Here is a 20,093-nt window from a genome sequence, read left to right as displayed (position 1 = left end):
ATCGACTCCTCCTGCGTATTACCGGAAACCAATTGTGGAAGGAAAGCCGCAGTGTTCTCCATGTTTGTGCGGCCTCTGCACTGATGGCTTACACTGGAGTCAGTGGAAGCCGTCTGATCCGCCACCCGTCCGCAATCACAGGAGTTAGAAAAAAATATGTATTGCGCATGTCCGACGGCTCGCTGTGCGCACCATCCGCAGCACAGAGGAGACAGCAGGTCTGCATGGGCCCCGCTGCTGGGAGAGACGGATTCTGCTGCAGGATTCCGCAATCTGTCAGAGGCCTCGTGCCCATGGGTGGGTCGGATTCTGTGTGGGGAATCCTGCATGTAATCCGCCCGTGCCCGCGGCTGGTGAGCCCTCTGTGTGCTGATGTCTTGCACGCTGCGTGGTCCTCACAGCTTTTGTCGGACATGCACAGTACAGTTTTTTTTTTTTTTAATCTTTCCTGTGGATCAGATGGCTTCCGTTGACTTCAATGGAAGCCGTCCGTGCGGGAACCGTACAGAAATGGGGCTGCTGCGTCTGGACCAAAAGGTCTGCAAAACAAATCTGCATGTTTTAATTAACTTGTGAACGGCCATGCTTCCCCATGAGCGCTTGATACGAGGATGTCCTGTGCAGATACCGTGAGTCATATCCGCCTGTGGACATTGTGCCTAAGGCCTGGCTCGCACCAGCGTATAACACGTCTTACCAATGTATGAGCTGGCCTATCTCCACGTACGGCATGATGGCATATCTGCCACACGCTGTTATGCGCAGTCTTCCTTTTTTCCCCCCCGCTCTTGTTTAGTGACGTGTGTAAACACCACACATATGCCACGTAGTTGCGTATGTTCAGCATTTATTACGCATCCATAAATAACAATAGGGCTATATCACACATGATGCGTGGTAAAATATACCATTCGTTCTTTTTTACACACGTAGTATACGCAAGTGTGACTGGATCTATGAAAATCAATGTGCTTTCATTAACTCCATTCACTGAGTATTAGGGCGGTTTCAGACAATTAATGATAATCATGTCCGTATTATGGGACAAAACCAAACCACTGATTTCACTGGCTTCGTTTTCGCTGGCTCTTTTCTCGGCTGTTAATTGTACGGCTGAGAACAGATAAACCTGTTTGTATCTTCCCGCGGTTTTTCCCAGACTCCTGCGCTCTGGTACGGAGTTTGAAAATCTGCCAAAGCGGATGAGATTCCCCTCGTTCAGGTGCAACTATGCTCCATGTCGGCAAGCGTAATTGCGCATACGCTTGTCTGAATCTGCCCTTGTGCGTCTGTAATACGCTATTAAATTACGCTTACAATATCACAGCAAAAGGATAATTTATTTCAGAAAACTAAACCCTTGAAGGGAAGCTCTCACCCCGAGGTCTCCAGACATGAAGACCAAACTAAACCTGGAGTCATTGCTGAAGGCAACACGGTTCCAACTCCATAGCATCCAGTTTCTTTGTTCACAATACCACTGCAAACGGAGGCAAGGATGCGTAGGTGTCAAAGGCAGTACATAGAATTGGCTCCGTAAGACCAAATTTCCTTTAGAACAAGCAACTGGAAATGCTTGTGGTAAACACAGAGGACTGTAACGATGGCGCCACCTGTTTTTGGATGGTGGACAATGAAACGGTTGGAGCTGCTTGTGCTTGTAAGACGATCCTCTCTACTGGTGGTCTGTAGGGGGCGTCCTGAGCCCGGTCGCCATATGTGTATGCCCTCACGCATTCAGTGGTCCCAACACCTCCTAACAGTCTGGTCAGAACAGCCTTCGGGGGCGGGCACTACGTCCATACAACCATGCAGCTTCTCGCATCCCAATAATGCACCCCTCTCAAACTTTGTTAACTGGGTGAAATCTCTTTGATTGTGTCGTAGAGGTGTCTAGTGGTCAACAAGCTCTACACAAGTGGAAAAAGAGGTCACTGCATACAAGGAGCCTCTGAGAGCCCCTTTATAGACCAAGGGCTCTTACACACATGTCAATGGGACTTTCTAATGTTAAAAATGCATCGCATAAAAATCCCAAAGCACAAACTTGTAAAACTGTAAAGGGATCTTCAAGTAAAATATCTTTTCTGAAAGCCACCAGCTGCTCCTTTTCATTTTGGGCCCCGTTGTGCATACAGACATAAGATTAGGGCCACAATGGGTATGTTTCTGAACACAGTACAAACAGGGGGATCCATTTTGGGAACGCAAATCCTCGTTTTCATATACCAAATAGAAAAAAAAACCTGTCTTTAACCCCTAATGCTACAGGACGTACAGTTGCGTCCTGCAGCTTTGGGATATGTATGAAGGGAGATCGCAGGTTTATCCCGCTCCATACAACGCGGGTGCTGGCAGTTTCTTACAGCCGACACCCGCCCGCAACAGCTCAGATAAGCTGTGCCGCTCATCAGAGCTGTTAACCCTTTAAATGACGCTGCCAATTCTGACAACAGCATTTAAATGTGCCAACCGATGTTCGGGGATCCTGTACGGCCCCCTGCGATGAGATCGTGGGTTGCCGTGTAGTTGTCATGGCAGGCGGCGGACTTTATGGCTGTCAGAAGATTACAGCAGAGAATAATTTTTAAAAATTAAATATCTTTGAAAAAAATTAAAGTAGTAAAGCGGAAAAACTAAGCAATATGAATTTGGTATTGTAGTAATCGTACTGACCCATGGAATAAAATTATCAGTCATTTTTGCTGCAGTCTGTATTTCGTAGAAACAAGATGCATTCAAAGATGGCAGAATTTAGGTTTTTTTTTCCATTTCATTCCACCTAGAATTTTTTAAATGTTATTTAGTACATTATATAGTACATTGAATAGTACCATTAAAAAATACAACTTGTCCCACGAAAATCAAGCCTTCAGACAGCTATGTAGATGAATAAATAAAAGAGTTATGATTTTTTAAGGTCACTTTCACACATTTGACAAAATCGTGTTAATTTCTTGTGAAGCGACATCACTATAACCATTGAATGGCTGTGATTGGCTCATCGAGCACTGCAGTGATTGGCTGAGTCGCAGCGCTCGAGAACCAATCACAGCCAGTGCTTTCTGTAGCGGGATTTTTGAACCCCCTGATCAGGAAGAGTCGGCAGAAGACTACAAACAAGTGGAAGTGCAGGAGGAAAAGTGCGGAATAGAGCGATAAATCAGCAGCACCATGTATTCTCCCCTGTTGTGGGTCAGACCTGCATGCATTCGCCAGTAAGAAGCTTCAAACCAATGCCTCCAAAACGTACTTCAATCGTGTAGGGAAGAACTGGCAGCCTATCAGGATGCAGTGAAATCAGCGGTTTTTTTATTCACCCATCACCAATGTCAGCGACGTTTTGGCTTAAAAAGCCTTCTTCATGCGGAGCTGACAGTTCCTGTTAGGTAATGGATTGTTTTTGTGTTAATGCAGCCAGGGCTTATTTTCAAGCCCCCCTGAAAATCCTAGCAAAAAAGCAATGCAATGTCGTGTAACTTTGTAGCACCACAAAATCGCAATATCGCCGTGAGAAAACGCAGCAATATCGCACAGAACACAGTTGTAATATCGCTTCGATTTTCTTGCGGCGATATCACTGTCGCTCATGTAAGAGACGCCTAAAAGGGTAGAGGAAAAAAAGAAAATGGGAAAAAAGGGCCTCATCCTTAGGGGTTAAAATGACATATTTGCAAATGTATGACATTTTATTTTTTCTTCTCTAAATTGCAATAATTTCTAAAAAAAACTGTGGGGTCAAAATACTCATGACACTCCTCAGTGAATACAAGGGGTGTATTTTTTTAAAATTGAGTTATTTGTGATTTGTAGAAATATCTATCATTCTGACACCTATGAACCTCTGCAATCTTCGCTTGGTGTAATAGAACAAAATGTTTCTCAAAATTTTAATAATTAATATTAAATTTGTACGTCTCCTAAATTGCTTAAAAAACTAAAGTTTTTCATATGTGGTTCCAGAATAAAAATAAACATGGAAATATATATCTTGCTAAAATTTGTACAGTATGTTTGTACATATTTGACATATTGCAGTTGAAAATTTGAAGAAATGACATTTTTTTCAACATTTTCCCAATTTTGGTGTTTTATTCACAAATTCTATTGGTCTATTTTTACTACCTAAATGAAGTACAATATGTGGCAAAAAAAGAATGTCAGAAATACTTGGATATGCAAAACCTTTACAGAGTTATTCTATGTTAAAGTGGCACGTCAGATTTCCAAAATTTGGCTGTCATTAAGGCGCAAACAGGTCAAGTCACCTTCCATTCCAGAAGACATCAGGGTCGGATATCATGGATTCAGCACAGGAAAATAAATGCACTATGGGTTAGGCTCTTTTACTCGGAACGACCTGTTGGGGGCAGATGCCTGACAGGTCATCCCAGCGATAATCGTTCTTATGCTCGTTTACACAGGAATGAGCATCGCTCAGTGAATGGAGGCGGAGGGCTCCTTCACACTGGCAATCGTAATATCGCTGCGAGAAAATTGCAACTTTGCTCATGAGATGTCTGAGCGTTAGCAATGCTTTTTCTTGCAAAAACAGTGCTGCCACTTCTAATTTTCTTGTGTGATTTTATTGCACATTGATTAAATGACAGCTGAGCGCTGCCTCTGATTGGTTACAGCGCTCAGCCAATCAGAGGCAGCGCTTTCTGGAGGCGGGATTTTACAATCCCTGGCCACCAGAATACAGATAAAGACTGATGTGGAAAGGGGGAGAAAAGCCGGACAGCGCTTCTAGGTGAGTTACATTTTTTTTTAACACTTAGGCCTCATGTCCACAGGCAAAAGAAGAATTAAAATCTGCAGCAGATTTTAACTCTTCTCCTGCCCGTGGATCCGCATCCCATAGGGATGCATTGACCACCCGCGGGTAGATAAATACCCGCGGATGGTCAATAAAAGTGATTTTAAAAAAAATGGAGCATGAAAAAATCTGGACCATGCTCCATTTTCGTGTGGGTCTCCCGCGGGGACGGCTCCCGCGGGCTTCTATTGAAGCCTATGGAAGCCGTCCGGATCCGCGGGAGACAAAAATCAGATTTTACTCACCCGCTCCGTTTCTTCTCTTCGCCGCGGCGCTATCTTCTCTCAGTCGCGGCCGGATCATTTTGCTTCAGGCCGGCGCATGCGCGGGGCACGTCACAGACGTCATCCTGCGCATCCGCCGGGCCGAAGAAAGAAGATCCGGCCGTGACGCAGAGAAGATGACGCGGCAGCGAAGGAAGTATCCGGAGCGTGCGGGAGGTGAGTTAATTCTGATTTATTCTTATTTTCAGCGCTCATGTCCGCGGGGCAGGAGGGACCCGCTGCAGATTCTCCATGGAGAATCCGTAGCGGGCCTGATTTTCCCCGTGGACATGAGGCCTTAGGGATGATTTTCGGGGTAGTGCTTATATTTTAAGCCCCCCCACCCAGCCCTTTGAAAATCATCGCGGCAGAAGTTGCCTTCATCCCATTGCTTTCAATGGGGCGGCAGCAGCATCGTCCCAATTGAAAGCAATGGAATAGCATTGTGGTCCTCTGTGGCAGGGGATTCATTCATGCCCACGGCAAGTCCCATCATCACTGAACACTGATAAGGCAGTCATAGTTTTTTTTAGTGAGGATGGGACCTTCGTGGAGCAGCTGCTCCAGTGAACGGGCATCTGAAACTTTGCCTGTTGAAGGCCTGCACACACTATTTTGAGCACATGTAAAAAAAAGCATGAAGCTTTGGTCACTTGCATTTTGCACATCCATGGCGCTGATTTTTTTGCGCACATAAGCGTGCAAAAAAAAAACAAACGTTCGTCGGACCGAGCCCTTAGCGTGCATTCACAAGTAGCAAGATTGGTGTCCATTTTCTGAAGCAAAAGTCCGTATAAAATTTTGCTCCAACAACTGTTTTATATCGGCTCCATGGGAATGGATTCTGACATGGATCTTTACCAGAATTTACCCATTTAATTGAAAGGGTGAAATTTGATGTGGATCAATTTCAAAAATTGAGTCAAAATCCGCTCCAAATGGTTTTTGGTGAGGATTCACAGCTTAGAGCAGAGAAGATGCGATGATTCGATCGCTAGGATAGTACACTGCATTACTCATGCAGTGCATTCTACAATGCCTATGACATCAGCCTAACAGACTGTGCTGGAGACGGGGTCTAATAGGGTGAGTGACATGGTAGATACAGAGGCCTTTGTCAGGCCTCTGGCTGCCATGGGAGGCCATTGGTACTTGGGATCACATTGTGGGGTGCAGATGAGTTACAAGAGGAGCCCCTTACCTCTATCATCTGCTTACATACTGTAGTTGATATTGATTGTGACATGTTAGGGATACAACTGCCAGGATCTGAGGTTTCTCCATTATTGGCAGTTAGAACAGGAGCCGGGCGGTCAGTAGTGAGCCAAGCCATTGAACTTAAAAGATATATGTGCAGGTTTAAGGCCCATTAGTGACCTCTGTAAAAAAAAAGGGGTATTGGCGGTCACTAAGTGATTAAAGGGATTTTCTGGGACTTTTATATTGATAGCCTATCCTTAGGTTCTTGGTACCTCCATCAATCAGCTGACTAAAGAGCTGCGCCCCTTCAGTCATCTGATTATGGAGGTGCTGAGAGTTGGCCCCCACTGTTCAGATAGACCTCAATATTAAAGTCCCAGAAAACCCTATTTACCATAGGCACGATGCTGAAAACAGGTAATTTTCAAGTCGTGTTGTTATTGTACAGCTGAGGCTTTTTTATTGCTTCAGGCAAGAAGAGGTGTACGAGGGGCTGCTGATAAGTCTTTGGCTTTACCCAAAAAGAAACAAGATAGGAAGTTGAAACTTTACATTGATTCCACATCCTTCCCACTGATGCCAACAGACTTCTTACATCGGTATTCCAAGTTCTGTAAGCCTTGCAAAAAGAAGGATTTCGGTTGTGCCTCAAACCAGTCATCCGTAGCAGCCATGGCATCAGAAATGGTGTGAAATTTGGTACCCTTGAGGTGTTTCTTCAGGTTTGGAAACAGATGATAGAGAGACCTAGATCTGGTGAATAAGGTGGGTGGTCAACCAGCTGGAAGCTTAGCTCCACCAGTTTTGCCATGGTCGCTTGTGTAGTGTGAGCGGAGGCGTTGTTTTGCAGGAACAAGATTCCTTTGGACAGCTTTCCGCGCCTTTTGGCCTTTAGAGCTGCCTTCAATTGGTCCAAAAGTTCAATGTAATACCTTGCATTGATGGTGGAACCATTTTGAAGGCAGTCCACTAGCAGGACGCCCTCCTTATCCCAGAACACAGACGCCATCACTTTAGTGGCTGATTTTTGCACCCTGAACTTCTTTGGGTGAGGAGAACCACTGTGCCTTCACTATTTTGGCTGCTCCTTGGTTTCAGGGTCATACAAGTAAATCCAGGTCTCATCCATAGTGACCAGTCGATCCAGGAAGTTCTTATCAATCTGGAAACGCTGACAAATGGACCAGAAAGTTCTCACTCGCATACTTTTCTGATCTGTTGTCAAACATTTGGGGACCTACTTTGCAGATAGCTTCTTCATGTTCAAATGTTCATGGATAATGACACAAACACGTTCACGAGAAATCCCCATGATGTCTGCTATTCCTTTAGCTGAAATTGGCCGATTCTGAGGTTGTGCACAGCATCGACGATCTCCGGAACAACACCGTCTCTCGGTCGTCCAGGACGTTCCTAATCATTGGTGCTGAAGGGGCCCGTTTTAAATTTGGCGACCTAGTTCTTAACAGTAGAATATAAAGGGCATTGATCCCCCAATGTCTGCGACATATCACCATGAATATCCTTCGTGGACTTTCCTTGCCGAAACAAGAATTTTATCACTCCTCTGCTCTCATTTGCTGTGAATATCGCCTTAGACTCCGCCATTTTGTTTTCCCGCGTGCCTAGATCACTGTGGCCATAAGCTACAAACACAAAATTTTGAAAACATATATTAGACACATAAGGGTTTCATGTGATGTAACATTCGTTACCATAGAAACAGAAAAAGAACACAAAGCCAAAGACTTATCAGCAGCCCCTCGTACTGCTGAAACAGAATGCAACATGATACAGATGTGTGCCTATACAGGGTATATGTGCCACAGACTTCTATGCTAAAAAATACCAGTTAACTTCTGCTGATAACTTTTTATGCTCCATACCATACAACACATACAGCATGGGTGTGACGCCACCTTTTGGTGAGGCCGTGTCAAAGGCTCTATTTCAGGTAAGTACAAAGTTTCTTTTTCTACTGTTTATTAATTGCAATTGCTGATTTGTTCATACTTATACAATTATGTATTTCCCTATTCATTATGATTTTGACTAAGGCCCAATGTCCACTTGCACGCACGGATTCCATCTGTTGAATCCCGCAGCGGGATCCAGCCGTGCCTGCAGACATGGACAGAAAAATACATTCCAGATCCAGCGCAGGTCTCTTCTGTGCTGGACGGATCTTCTTATTTCCGCATGGCGGATTTTTTTTTTTTTTTATATCTTGCTTTCCCATGGGGTTCCGTGGCACGTCCACAGTGACAGCTGCGGGTATGCTGCAGATCGGACGGCTTCCATTGACTTCAATAGAAGCCGTCCCGCGGGATCTGCAGAAAAATGGAGCATGCTGCGATTTTTTCCCATGCCTGTGACCCACGCACCGGGGAAAAAAATCCCATCTGCATGCTTTAAATTGTTTTGTGGATGCTAATGCATCCCTATGGGCGGCTTGATTTGCGGATCTCCTGTGCGGGTTCCACAAATCAAATCCGCCCGTGAACATTGGGCCTAACTGTAGTTTTTAATCAATCCTGTCTTGAAGATTAATCCCACTTAGATCCACACTATGCCATTGTGTGCCAATCATTTACCCATGTGAAAAAGGACTTTATATTATAGAAGTATTCTTTTCTATAGAGGACAGTTGTATTAAAGGGATTTTCCAGGGAGAATTCATCAATGCCAACGCTGCGTTTTTCTTGCAAAACGCATTGCAATCGCAGGAGGAATTGCTGCTTTTCAAGTGCAATATTAGTCCGACTTACTTCGATCGATATCACACTCGCCTGTGTAAATACAGCCTTTGCGTGAATTGCGGGATCTGGAGTGTGTGACTGCTTCTGGATACCGCGGCAAATACAGCCCATAGCATGCAATACAAAAGTGATTCTTCATGCACACAAGCAGAAAACAGTTGTGCTTTCCACTTGCGGATGAAAAATTGCAGCATGCTCCATTTTCCTGCAGATCCAATACGGACGGTTTCCATGGAAGTCAATGGAAGCCATCTGACCCGCGGCCCGTCCGCAATTTAGATTCCACAGGAAAAGCAGGAGTTTAGGCGAGAAAAGAAGAAAATACAGGTATGTGCGGATGCCGGTGGGCACAGCGTCGGATTCTGCTGTGGGCACCCGCGTGCAGGCGGTCGTCAGATGTGTTTAGACGTAACAATTATTGTTCAAAAAATTGTTAAAACGAATAGAAGTGAGCGCTAATCATTCCGTTTAAACACGAGCCACGACTGAAGGACGAACGAGAATCGTTAGCCTTGTGTGCGTTGTTCAGTTCCAGCCGGCATAACAGTTGTTGGTTCCTTCCCTTCTTGTTGTGTTTAAACCCTCCTCGCTCACAAAGGAATGTGGAACCCTGGATGAGAACTGAACGATTCTCAACGCTGATCTGCCTGTCTAACCAGGCTGCACGGGCGCGAACGACCTGGGGATGACATCATCAGCTTGTTAGCCCGGGCAAATGAGCAGTTGTATGTAAAAGGGCCACAAGGCTGCCTTTATTTTGTGGATAGGTGTTAATCGTGGCACTAAGCCTTTAATTGACACACTTTTTAGGTGTTCCCGTGTAGTAAACGTTAATATGCCTTATGCTGGTGGTGTTGCACTGTAAGCCGCAGGAGCTGCACTTCTTGGGGGGCACCGTGTACTCCAGGGGGCAGCACTTATCAGGCTGTCCACATACACCCTGCTAGACCTCTCACTACGTCCCTCCTGCCTGGATTGCTGTGTCTGCGATCCCCTGCTGCCAGCTGTGTACACCACATGTATAACCTGTCCGTGGCCTGCAGGGGGCGTCCGAAATCAGTGCAGACCTAGAAGGAAGCAGCGTAGCCTCCCCTTCCCCTCAATGCTCTCGGGGCAGCGAGGCAGTCGGTGATTGAGTGAGTGGTCAGGGGTCCTCACCGGTGGGCTCCGGGGTTGTGGCTGCAGGGGGGCGGCTCCCCCGCTCGCTAGTATCAGGGCTCCCACCCACTGCCATCACAGGGCCGGCCGCCGTGCCCAGCAGCCGTACAGCAGCCAGATGCCTGCAGCCCATCACAAGGTGAGTGCGGATGCTGCTTCCTGTGGTCACTGCTGTGAGCGCACGGACGGCATGGCCTCCAGTGCCCCGTCTACATGCCATCCTCAGCCCGCCACTGCTACCCTCCCTGCAATTGTGCTCAATGGTCATTTCGGCCATAGGCATGCCGTCACTATCACGATAGATGGCTACTGTCGGGATAAATGGGGCTAGTTCCCGGGTTGCAGTTTTGATTGACAGGCCGTGGCCACCAGCAACTTGCAACTCATAGGAGCTCCGTCATTGGCTGCCCGGGGGATGTGACGTCATAGATGACTGGAGGGAGGGGGGCTGCATGCGGCTCTTCCTGGTCTTGTAGCCACAACTCTCATCTGTTCTGTCCCTGCACTGGGGCGCAGACCCACAGCCGTAGTAGCAGCTTCATGGCCATTCACAGACCCTCTGGATGCCTGCATTGGCATGTTCTTTCCTGTTGGTGTTTAGACAACCTAACTGTGTATTTGGGAGTCATTATGGAGTGATCACACATCGCCTGTAAATCTATAGCAAAATCAGCACCAAAGTCCACATGTAGAGTTTGTTGCCAATTTTTCTGCAGATGTAACTGGTTGCAATGAATGAGATCTGCGGTAAGAATCCATCACTGTTCTGCAGCAGCATCCTTCAGATCTGAAGATCCTCAGCATGTCTAATGTCCGTTGCAGATATTTTCCCCACAGTTAGTGATTGGGGTTTATTAAAACCTCATTCGCTTGCATTGTATATGGCTGTGGAATTATGGCTCGCATTCCGATTCCAAAATTCTGAAATGTGTTACTTTTACTACTGGGGCCACAATGGGGGTCACTATTACTACACAGTCTTCCAATTACAATCGGCCCATTGTAGGCAACCATAAAGCTGCCTGTCCACTGGTGATATGTCACTCGTCATCCGTGTAGATAATCTGGCTGCGTGTAACGCAGTGAACACTTACCATATGCTAACTATGGAAAGCGCAGCCCGACATCCACGAGCGGAGAATCATAGCGATGCTCTGCTTGCGGCATGCTGCGCTTTGCCACGATTCTCCGAGGTGAGCCTACCTATTAGATAGTCTCATTGCGGAGACCTGTCAGTTCTCCCCCTTCCTCTCCCGCGCCGGAATTTTGCTAGCGATATTCCATCATGGTCGTGGACAGGCAGCCCAAGGCCGCCTGCAGATGGCCGCGTCGGATCCGGCAGCGAGAATTCTCGCTGCTGGACCGGACCCAAACGCCTGCAGAGAGCAGCGCGTACTCACCCGCGCCCCGCAGCTCCGGATCTTTCATGTGCCGGCTGCCAGGCAGCCGGCGCATGCGCAGACTGGAGCTGGTGGCCGGTGAGTGACGTTTCGAGCCCCGCACAGAAGTAGAACATGCTGCGGTTTGTTTGCTGCGCGAGATTTCGTGCGGAAAAACCGCAGCAGTCTGCGTAGGATTGCGTTTGCTAACGCAATCCTATGGCAGCTTCCAAGGGCGGAAATTCCGCCCGTTTGCAGGCGGCCCAAGGCTTATATGGCCCGCGGTGAAAAACTTTATATTTATAATCCTGCTCAGCTCCTCCGGCTCTATAACAGGATGCCTGCTGTTTGGGCAGCATATTCAAGCTGACTTATTCCCTTTAAATAGTAGCATAAAGGCTTATTCACGTGGGCGGTTTTTCCATGCGAGTATGGTCCGATTTCTAATTAGACCGAACTCGCACAGAAATAGAACACCTTAATTTCAATGGTTCTATCCACATGAGCATTGTTTACTGCGATGGATAATAAAAAGATGCAGCATGGCCTATCTTGGTCTGATTTTTGGGCGAAAAATGCCCGTTCAAGTCAGTGGGTAAGTTCGAAAAAACTGGCCATAGTTGCATTCATTTTTTTTTCCATGCACCCATTGACTTCAGTGGGAGCTTTAAATGACATCAGCGGGGCCTCCTTCTGTTTTATTTAACATGCAGAAAAACAGTCGCAAAAACGCATGAGAAATCAGTCTGGTTTTCACAGATCACAATCGCATTCGCCTGTGTGAATAAGTCCCAAAATGTTTCATCTCTGCAGCAACTCTTCATGAGACGCCCAATACAGCTAATTTTGGCGAGATTGGCCTACAGTTATGGCCCATACAGATAGATGTTTTTCTAGTCTTTTTGCTGTCTGTGTATTTCACGGATAGCAAATGGACCCATTATAACCAATTGGGCTATTCACATGAGCGCTTTTCTATGCGGACTAATGGTCCTCATGAAATACATTTTTGCATGTCCTATTCTAGTGCATATCAATCTCCAATGACCCCGTATGTTCTGTCCACTGCGATTTTCTGAATGAAATTGTGAACAATTTATCTGCCTGTATAAACAGACCGCACGAGCGAACTCAGTCATCGTTCGCTCTTGTGAACACTTTATCTCTCCATATAAAAGGAGCCTTAGCCTGGTGTAATATGTGCATTTACGCGTGTAATTGTGCAGCGTGTTTGTACAGTGGGCATTGCATTTTTGCACATGCCTATGCGTGTTTTAATGTATGTATTGCATGCACAAGTCGTGCAAAAAAACATGCAAGCAGGTTTAGATTGATTGCACTGGGCAGTTAAGTTAGTTGAAGATGTGCTATTTTAGTGCACAAATGGGCGCGCAAAATACACTAATTTGAACGAATCCATTTAAATTAATGGCTTTTATTCACTGCGTGTTGTGCATGGAAAGCTTCCTGCATCATACACTACGCAAATACGTTTGTATAAGTGCGGCCTTGGGATAGGTTATCAATATTAGATCAGTAGGGGGCCAATTCCTGGAACCCTCCACAATCAAGTGATTGAATGGGCTGTGGCCCCCCTCAAGTACTGTGGGCTCTTCATTGTTTACCAGGCACAGAGCTGTACATTATATAGCAACTGTTAGGGTTTTCTTTTTGGTGGGGGTGAAGAGGGGATTGTCATAAAATAATGGCATGATCCAGAGCATGATGTTTTACCTATTTCCTAAGCCATGTGATACCTCGGACACCATGCGGCAGCGCACAGTGTGTTTTTGAGTCTGTAAGACCTCCCTCACACAGGCGTTTGCAGAAATGCAGCATTTTTCAACGTTGTGCTTATTGTGTTTTCAGCAGCGCTGGCACGTGCTTTACCAGCGTGTTCGCCGCATTTTTAGTGGCGTTTTCCGCACAGCTGAAAACGCAGCCAAGGAAGCTAGCAAAAAAAAAAAGCAATACTCACCTAGTAGACACCGTTGGGTCTCTGCCGCTGCTTTCCGTAGCTCTGTGCAGGCTTCATAGCACTTATAATCGCCAACAGACCATCTTTTGCTAGTAACGTTGTTTGAAGACCAAGGCTCTAGCAAAAGATTGCTCTGATTGGCTGAGCCATTCAATGAATGGCTGTGATTGGCCAAGCACCTCAGCCAATCACAGCAATCTCTTGCTGGAGGCGGGGTCTTCAATCTCCATTACCAGAAAGAGGTGCTTTGTCGGCCATGACAAGTGCCCGGAAGCCTGCACAGCGCTCCGGAGAGCAGTAGCAGGGACCCGACGGCGCCTGCTAGGTGAGTATTGATTTTTTTTTTCCTCAGGTAGTGTAGCTACGGCGTTTAGCGGCACCAAGTTGTGCCGCGTTTTTGGCAGTACTGAAACCGCTGCCCATTCATTTCCATTGGCAATGCACAGCTGATGACAGCCAACGATAGAACATGCACCGCTGTCAAAGCGCAGCGTTGGAAATGCTGCTTTTTGTCGCTTGTGTGAAGAGCCCCATTGAAATAAATGGGAGCATTGTACAGTGTTTAGCGCAGCGCTAAATGCTGTACAAAAATTCCTGTGTGAGGGAGGCCTAAGGGGTCGTTTACACGTACATATTTGTGCAGTGTATTACGCATGGAATTTTATTTTTGCGCATAATAAACCGTGACTAGAACCCATTAATGTTCGATCGCATGAAAAAATACGTGGCATGGCCTATTTTGGTGTGTATTACACACTGCAATAGACTATTGAAGAGAATGGGCTGGCGCAAATACGAATATGCAGGAAACCTGTTAAAAGGGGAAGGTCGTGCCTGGTTGGCGTCACTGTGAATGTGGGCAGGAGGTGCCACCTTACCTTGGATGTCTGTCCAGTACAGTGCAGGACATCATTTTTATTTTAACATTCATTATATATGTATTTGAATTAGGCTAGTTTCACACGAGCGATCTGAACCAATGCAAGCCTGAAGAGGCGTGTGTTGGTTTGGAAGTTCGCTATAACATCATGTATTTTTGTTATCATATCTACAAGATTACCTGGTTTCTCTTGCTGGGAACAATCACCAAGGGTGGTGTCACATGTGCGTTCCAACTTTCTATCGGAGGTTCCGTCGCAATTGCGGCATGAAATACCAGGAAAAAAAGCACTGTATGCAGCTGAGCATAAGCCAGCAGTTGAGCGGAAACCAATCGGAAGCCGTTACAGTCAATGGAGTCCATTCGGCGCTGTACGATTCCGTCCTGAGACTGAGCCCTTTGGCCATGGGGATTCCCCTTTTTTGCTTCCCAAACGTAACAGGAAAGTGGAACCCCTGACGTAGATGTGTAACCACCCTGATTGCGTTATTGTGCATTGCATTCTGTTTAACAAACTGTATGCAGTTCTTTATGAACATTGTGATATTATTTTGTTCTGTAGCATCCAAAACTAGTAAAAAAAAAAGTACAGGCCTGTACCACTCCCAGAGTATTTGCTGCTATAAACAGCGTCCTGCAGTCTGTTGAGAAGCTTGCAGGGAGCCCACAGCCCTGGTTTGTGCTAATTGGATCCATCCGCACATAAGGGGAGTGATCCTGACATAATATATTACTAGGGTTTTTCAGCTTTAACCCTTTCCAATTTAATTTTGGATTCAGGGTTTCCTAAAAGGCTTTCTCTTTTTGCTGTTCTACAACGGTGCCATCTGCTGGCTAAAGCCAGTGTGTGTGCGCCAGAGAGGCTCCGACAGGGGAGTGGCTGGCAATAGACGGTAAGAATACCCTGTCGGACGTCTTCTGACATTGGAGCTGTACAAGCTTCAATCAGAATGTAGGAAGACGTCAGACGGTGGATTGGAAAGGGTTAAAAATAAAATAGAAATACACTGGATAAAACAAGAAATGATAAGTGGCTCTCCTTTCACATCTCCTGCACAACGTATTTACAATGCTGCGGCAACAACATGTCATCTCAACACCTCACCAAGCAGGCAAACTTTCTGTAAAATTCATTATAGTTGGTAGACATATCTTTGCATCTTGCACACCATTATTAAGTTATGTAACGTTCTTTTCTTGCGGTTTTATATATAGGAACCGCTGGAAGAAATCATGATGGGAAAAGCAAGCCATTGTAATTATGTGCTTCAGCAACTCTACAACCAGAGAGAATGGGGATTCCTCTGCGACTGCTGCATCTCCATCAATGATACCTACTTCCAAGCCCACAAGGCCGTCCTCGCAGCCTGCAGCTCTTACTTTAAAATGATGTTCATAAATCATCAGCACACCATAGCACAAATTAACCTCACCAACACCAAGATCAGTGCCGAATGCTTTGACCTGATATTGCAGTTCATGTATTTGGGTAAAATCCTTAAAGCAACGGAAAATTTTGAACAGTTAAAGCATGCTATGAGTTACTTGCAGCTATATGTTATCCCTGACTGCTTGGAAGACATACAGGATATCGATTCTTCAATCAAATGCTCCTCCTCTGCATCAAGTAGCCTGAGTAATAAAATGGTTTTTGGTGTCCGCATGTATGAGGAACCCATGCCAAAGAGCAAAGAGGAACCAACCAGATGGCCCTCGGAGCCTGCATTACCTGTAAATACTACTCCCGAAAGACACGCTGAACATAGTGTGACTCCCACATTGCGTAAGCAGATGCTCAACATCTGCAAGAAAACCCCTTCTGCAAAAGTATCGAACACAAGAGAACGTGGGAGCAGACGTTTCGGACGTAGCTACACATGTGAGAGCTGTGGTTTTGCATTCAGTTGTGAAAAACTTCTTGACGAGCACTCTCAAACTTGCACTAATAGGCATTTCTTCCAAAATCGAGAACAGTCTAGCAACGATCCAAGCCAGAGCGGTAGTGAATCACCGAACTCAAAGTTTTCTCCAACCCAAGTCAACATGCGTAGGGCTGACTCAAGTCAATGCGGGGAGACCTCTATGTCTTCTGAAGGTACAAAAAATGTATCTGTCACTCTAGAGCAAATAAAAAGTGAAACCATAGACACTACTGAGAAAAACCCAGTTTTTATAAAAATTGAAGCTGATGAGAACTCGATTGTGGAAATGGAAGATATTAATATCGTGAAAATCTCAGATAAAGATTATTTTGAGTCTTCGGACATTGATGACTTAGATGATGAAGCTGATGAGGCACTGGGTGGATACTACATTGGTGAACACTATAAAAGTACTAGTGAGAAATCTGTCAATTTACAAGCTTTGGGAAGCTGTAGGCGCAATGTCAGCTTTCTGGATCAAGATGGCGCGGAGACCAGCGAGGCTACATCTGACATGGCATGTGAATTGTGTGGGGTAACTGTCACCGAGCGTGACCTCACCTCCCACTACCTGTCCCAACATATTGAAAGTATATGTGCATGCGGCAAATGTGGACAGATTCTTGTGAAAGGTAGACAACTTCAAGAACACGCCCAACGATGTGGAGAAGCTCAGGAGCGACTCGAGAACAACGAGAGGAACATTGACGAGAGGATGCGCTTTGAAGATGGTATGGAGGAGTCATCAGGAATGGGAGAGGTGCTAGCAGACATGTGGGATGACTTGAGTGAAGGGGGCATTGGGGCAGCCAAACAGGTTTATAAACATTCCTCTTGCCCTTACCGTTGCCCTAACTGTGGTCAGCGCTTTGAGTCTGAGAACCTGGTGGTGGAGCACATGTCTCAGTGCTTGGACCATGATGTCTTCAGAAGTTCTGTTTCTGATGATACCGACAAAGATCATCGGAGAAAACATTTCTGTGACATCTGCGGCAAAGGCTTTTTCCAGCGTTGCCACTTACGAGAACATTATACTGTACATACCAAGGAGAAACAGTTTTCATGCCAAATTTGCGGAAAACAATTTTTACGGGAGCGCCAGCTGAGACTGCATAACGACATGCACACAGGCATGGCTAGGTACATCTGCTCACTTTGCGACCAAGGAAATTTTCGCAAACATGACCATGTACGTCACATGATTTCCCATTTGGCGGCAGGAGAAACGATATGCCAAGTGTGTTTTCAGATCTTTCCAAGTAATGAACTCTTAGAACAACATATGGATATTCATCTGTATACTTGTGGAGTCTGTGGTGCAAAATTTAACTTAAGGAAAGATATGAGGTCGCACTACAACTCCAAGCATTTTAAGAAAGTCTAAACTTTAACGTTACCTGTATGGAAAAGAAACCAAAGTTCTAAAAGATTCCATAGGACATGAGAATCCTGTTCATAATGTCTTCTTTTTGTTGGTGGGGTAGCAGTGCATTTCTAAGTACATATATATATAGTATACCTGTGAAAGTGTATTTGATACTATTTTTTTAAATATTTTTTTTAGTTTTGCCTTTTTTTAGTATTGGAATTCTGACTGTTATAAATCATTTCTCAGAAACCAATTTAATGTAGAAATGACTGAATGTATCATTACTGCCTTTCTTCTCGTATATATAGTCTAGCATGATTTCTTGCAATGTTTGCAGGTGTGTGTGGAATTACTGTGAAACATGGCACCTTTTTTATATCTCGGGCTCTCTATGTATTCCACTTCTAATAGTGCTTATAATGTAGGTGAGCTCTTATTTGGTACTAATTGAATACTGTACAGATTAATAAGTATATATGTTTATTTGTATAGCACCATGCTGTCATGAGAAGATATATAACCTAGGTTGGAGCAACAAGTGCAATTAAAAGTACATTATAATGGGGATTTCTGTGCACATAAGGTTAGGAGAAGTCCGCTGCACGGGATCCATGATGATCAGCTGTTTGCCAAGCTGCTGTATTAGTGCACTGGGCTGATTTCTCCAGGAAGCAAATAGCTCTATTCCCACTGCAGGGGCCAGACAAGCTCCCATTGAAGTGAATAGCCTGCAATACCAATCCTGTCCACTGCAGTGGGAACAGAGCTCTGCTTCCTGCAGAAATCAGCCCAGTGCACAAGCACATTGGCCTGACAAATAGCTTTTCTGGGGTCACTTTTGTTAGAACCCCACCAATCTGCTATTGATGACCTATTCTGAGGATAAGCCATTAATAGTTTTTCAACTGAACAACCCCATTAAAGCAACTTATAGGAACACAATGGGTAAAATTGCTACACTGTGTTATGCCTAGTGCAAGGCTTAAGGGGGTTTCGGTGAATATCATAGAGAATCCCTGTGTCATGTACCCTAAGCCTTATGTGTAACACAATGTATCTGTTTTTCCGGACTATTTCTTTAGGGTGCTTTCACACACACACGGGAATATTCTGCCATGTGGAAATATCTACGGCAGACCCATGTGTCTAATATGCAGATTTTGACAGGTATTTGCAAATGGCTTAAGTCTGACGGCAATTCCGCATCAAAACCTGCATTTAGACGTGGATTTTAATAGTCGACATTCCGGTGTGTTAAAGCATCCTTATGGGGTCTCCACCCTGACCGCCTAAGCTCACACGGTTGAAGGTTGGAGATTTCCCTTGCATATGTTCAAAATGTAGGTGAGACGTTTATACTAAATTCGGGCATTCATAATGCTGATTTATGCTGATACAGTAATGTGACATCATCCATGTACATATAACTGGAGCATTGCATTAAATGTCTACTACCAGTTCAACTGGTTTCTTTGTGTCTTCTTCAGTAGTTTTGATGTGTCTTCTGCCTTTTTTGCCCAAGTAGGTATCTGGCATCATATGCAAAACTGTATAGGATGAGAATTGGCATTCAGGAGCACTGAGGATGGTCATTATGGAATCAACTTCTTAGCAAGTTTTATTTGCAAATGTAATCCTGTGAAGCATATGCCGAAGGACACACTTTTGGCTTGTTTGCCCCATATAAACTGATGAATCCCAGACTAGGTTCTGGTGGTGCAGCAACAATATTTAGAAATAGCCGGCCAATATTAATGTCCGTGGCCTTTTGAGACGCAGCTTGTCTGAGTGAATTAAATGTGTAATCACACAGTTAAGCCAGTTATCCAGAATTTTTGCTAGTATTTTGATATCGGTATTTAACCCCTTAGTGATGGCCCAATAGTGTTTTTATGTCCTGCCGCTATCTCCCTCAATACAGCATGGGCGAGATCGGTGGAGCCATGCAGGTGTCATGGCAGCTGGGGGCCTTCTGAAAGGCCTCAGGCTGCCTTAGGAGACTGCCTATCAAGCCATCCCCGTGGGGTGGCTTGATAGACTGCCTGTCAAAAAGCAGTATGACGTAATGCTAAAGCATTACATCATACTGCAGGAGCAATCAAAGCATCGCTGGTTGTGGTCCCCCCTGGGGACTGAAAGAAAGTGTAAAAAAAAAAACCAATAAAGTTTAACTAATCATTACAAAAAAAAAAAGTAATAAAAGTAAAAAAAAACACCTTTTGCCATATTTGCAATAAAAGAATCTAAATAATAAAGCAAAAATATGTATTTGGTATCGCTGCATCCGTAAAAGTCCGATCTAGCAAAATAATGCATTATTTTATCCACACGTTGAACGTTGTCCGGAAAAAAAATATAAAAGGAAA

General features: G+C 45.1%; 1 protein-coding gene across 1 annotated transcript; it reads left to right on the top strand.

Annotated features, from left to right (window-relative positions):
* The first annotated feature begins 10,106 nt into the window (after positions 1–10,106).
* ZBTB1 (zinc finger and BTB domain containing 1) lies at positions 10,107–19,190 on the top strand. The gene is made up of 2 exons (XM_066608181.1): positions 10,107–10,338; positions 15,652–19,190. The coding sequence occupies exons 1-2, from the start codon at positions 10,318–10,320 to the stop codon at positions 17,740–17,742; spliced, it is 2,112 nt and encodes a 703-aa protein (XP_066464278.1). The 5' UTR covers positions 10,107–10,317; the 3' UTR covers positions 17,743–19,190.
* Positions 19,191–20,093: the final 903 nt, after the last annotated feature.

This window comes from Eleutherodactylus coqui, chromosome 6 (genome assembly GCF_035609145.1).
Source record: "Eleutherodactylus coqui strain aEleCoq1 chromosome 6, aEleCoq1.hap1, whole genome shotgun sequence".
In the NCBI taxonomy this organism is placed as follows: Eukaryota; Metazoa; Chordata; class Amphibia; order Anura; family Eleutherodactylidae; genus Eleutherodactylus; species Eleutherodactylus coqui.
This window is presented reverse-complemented; position numbering and strand designations above follow the sequence as displayed.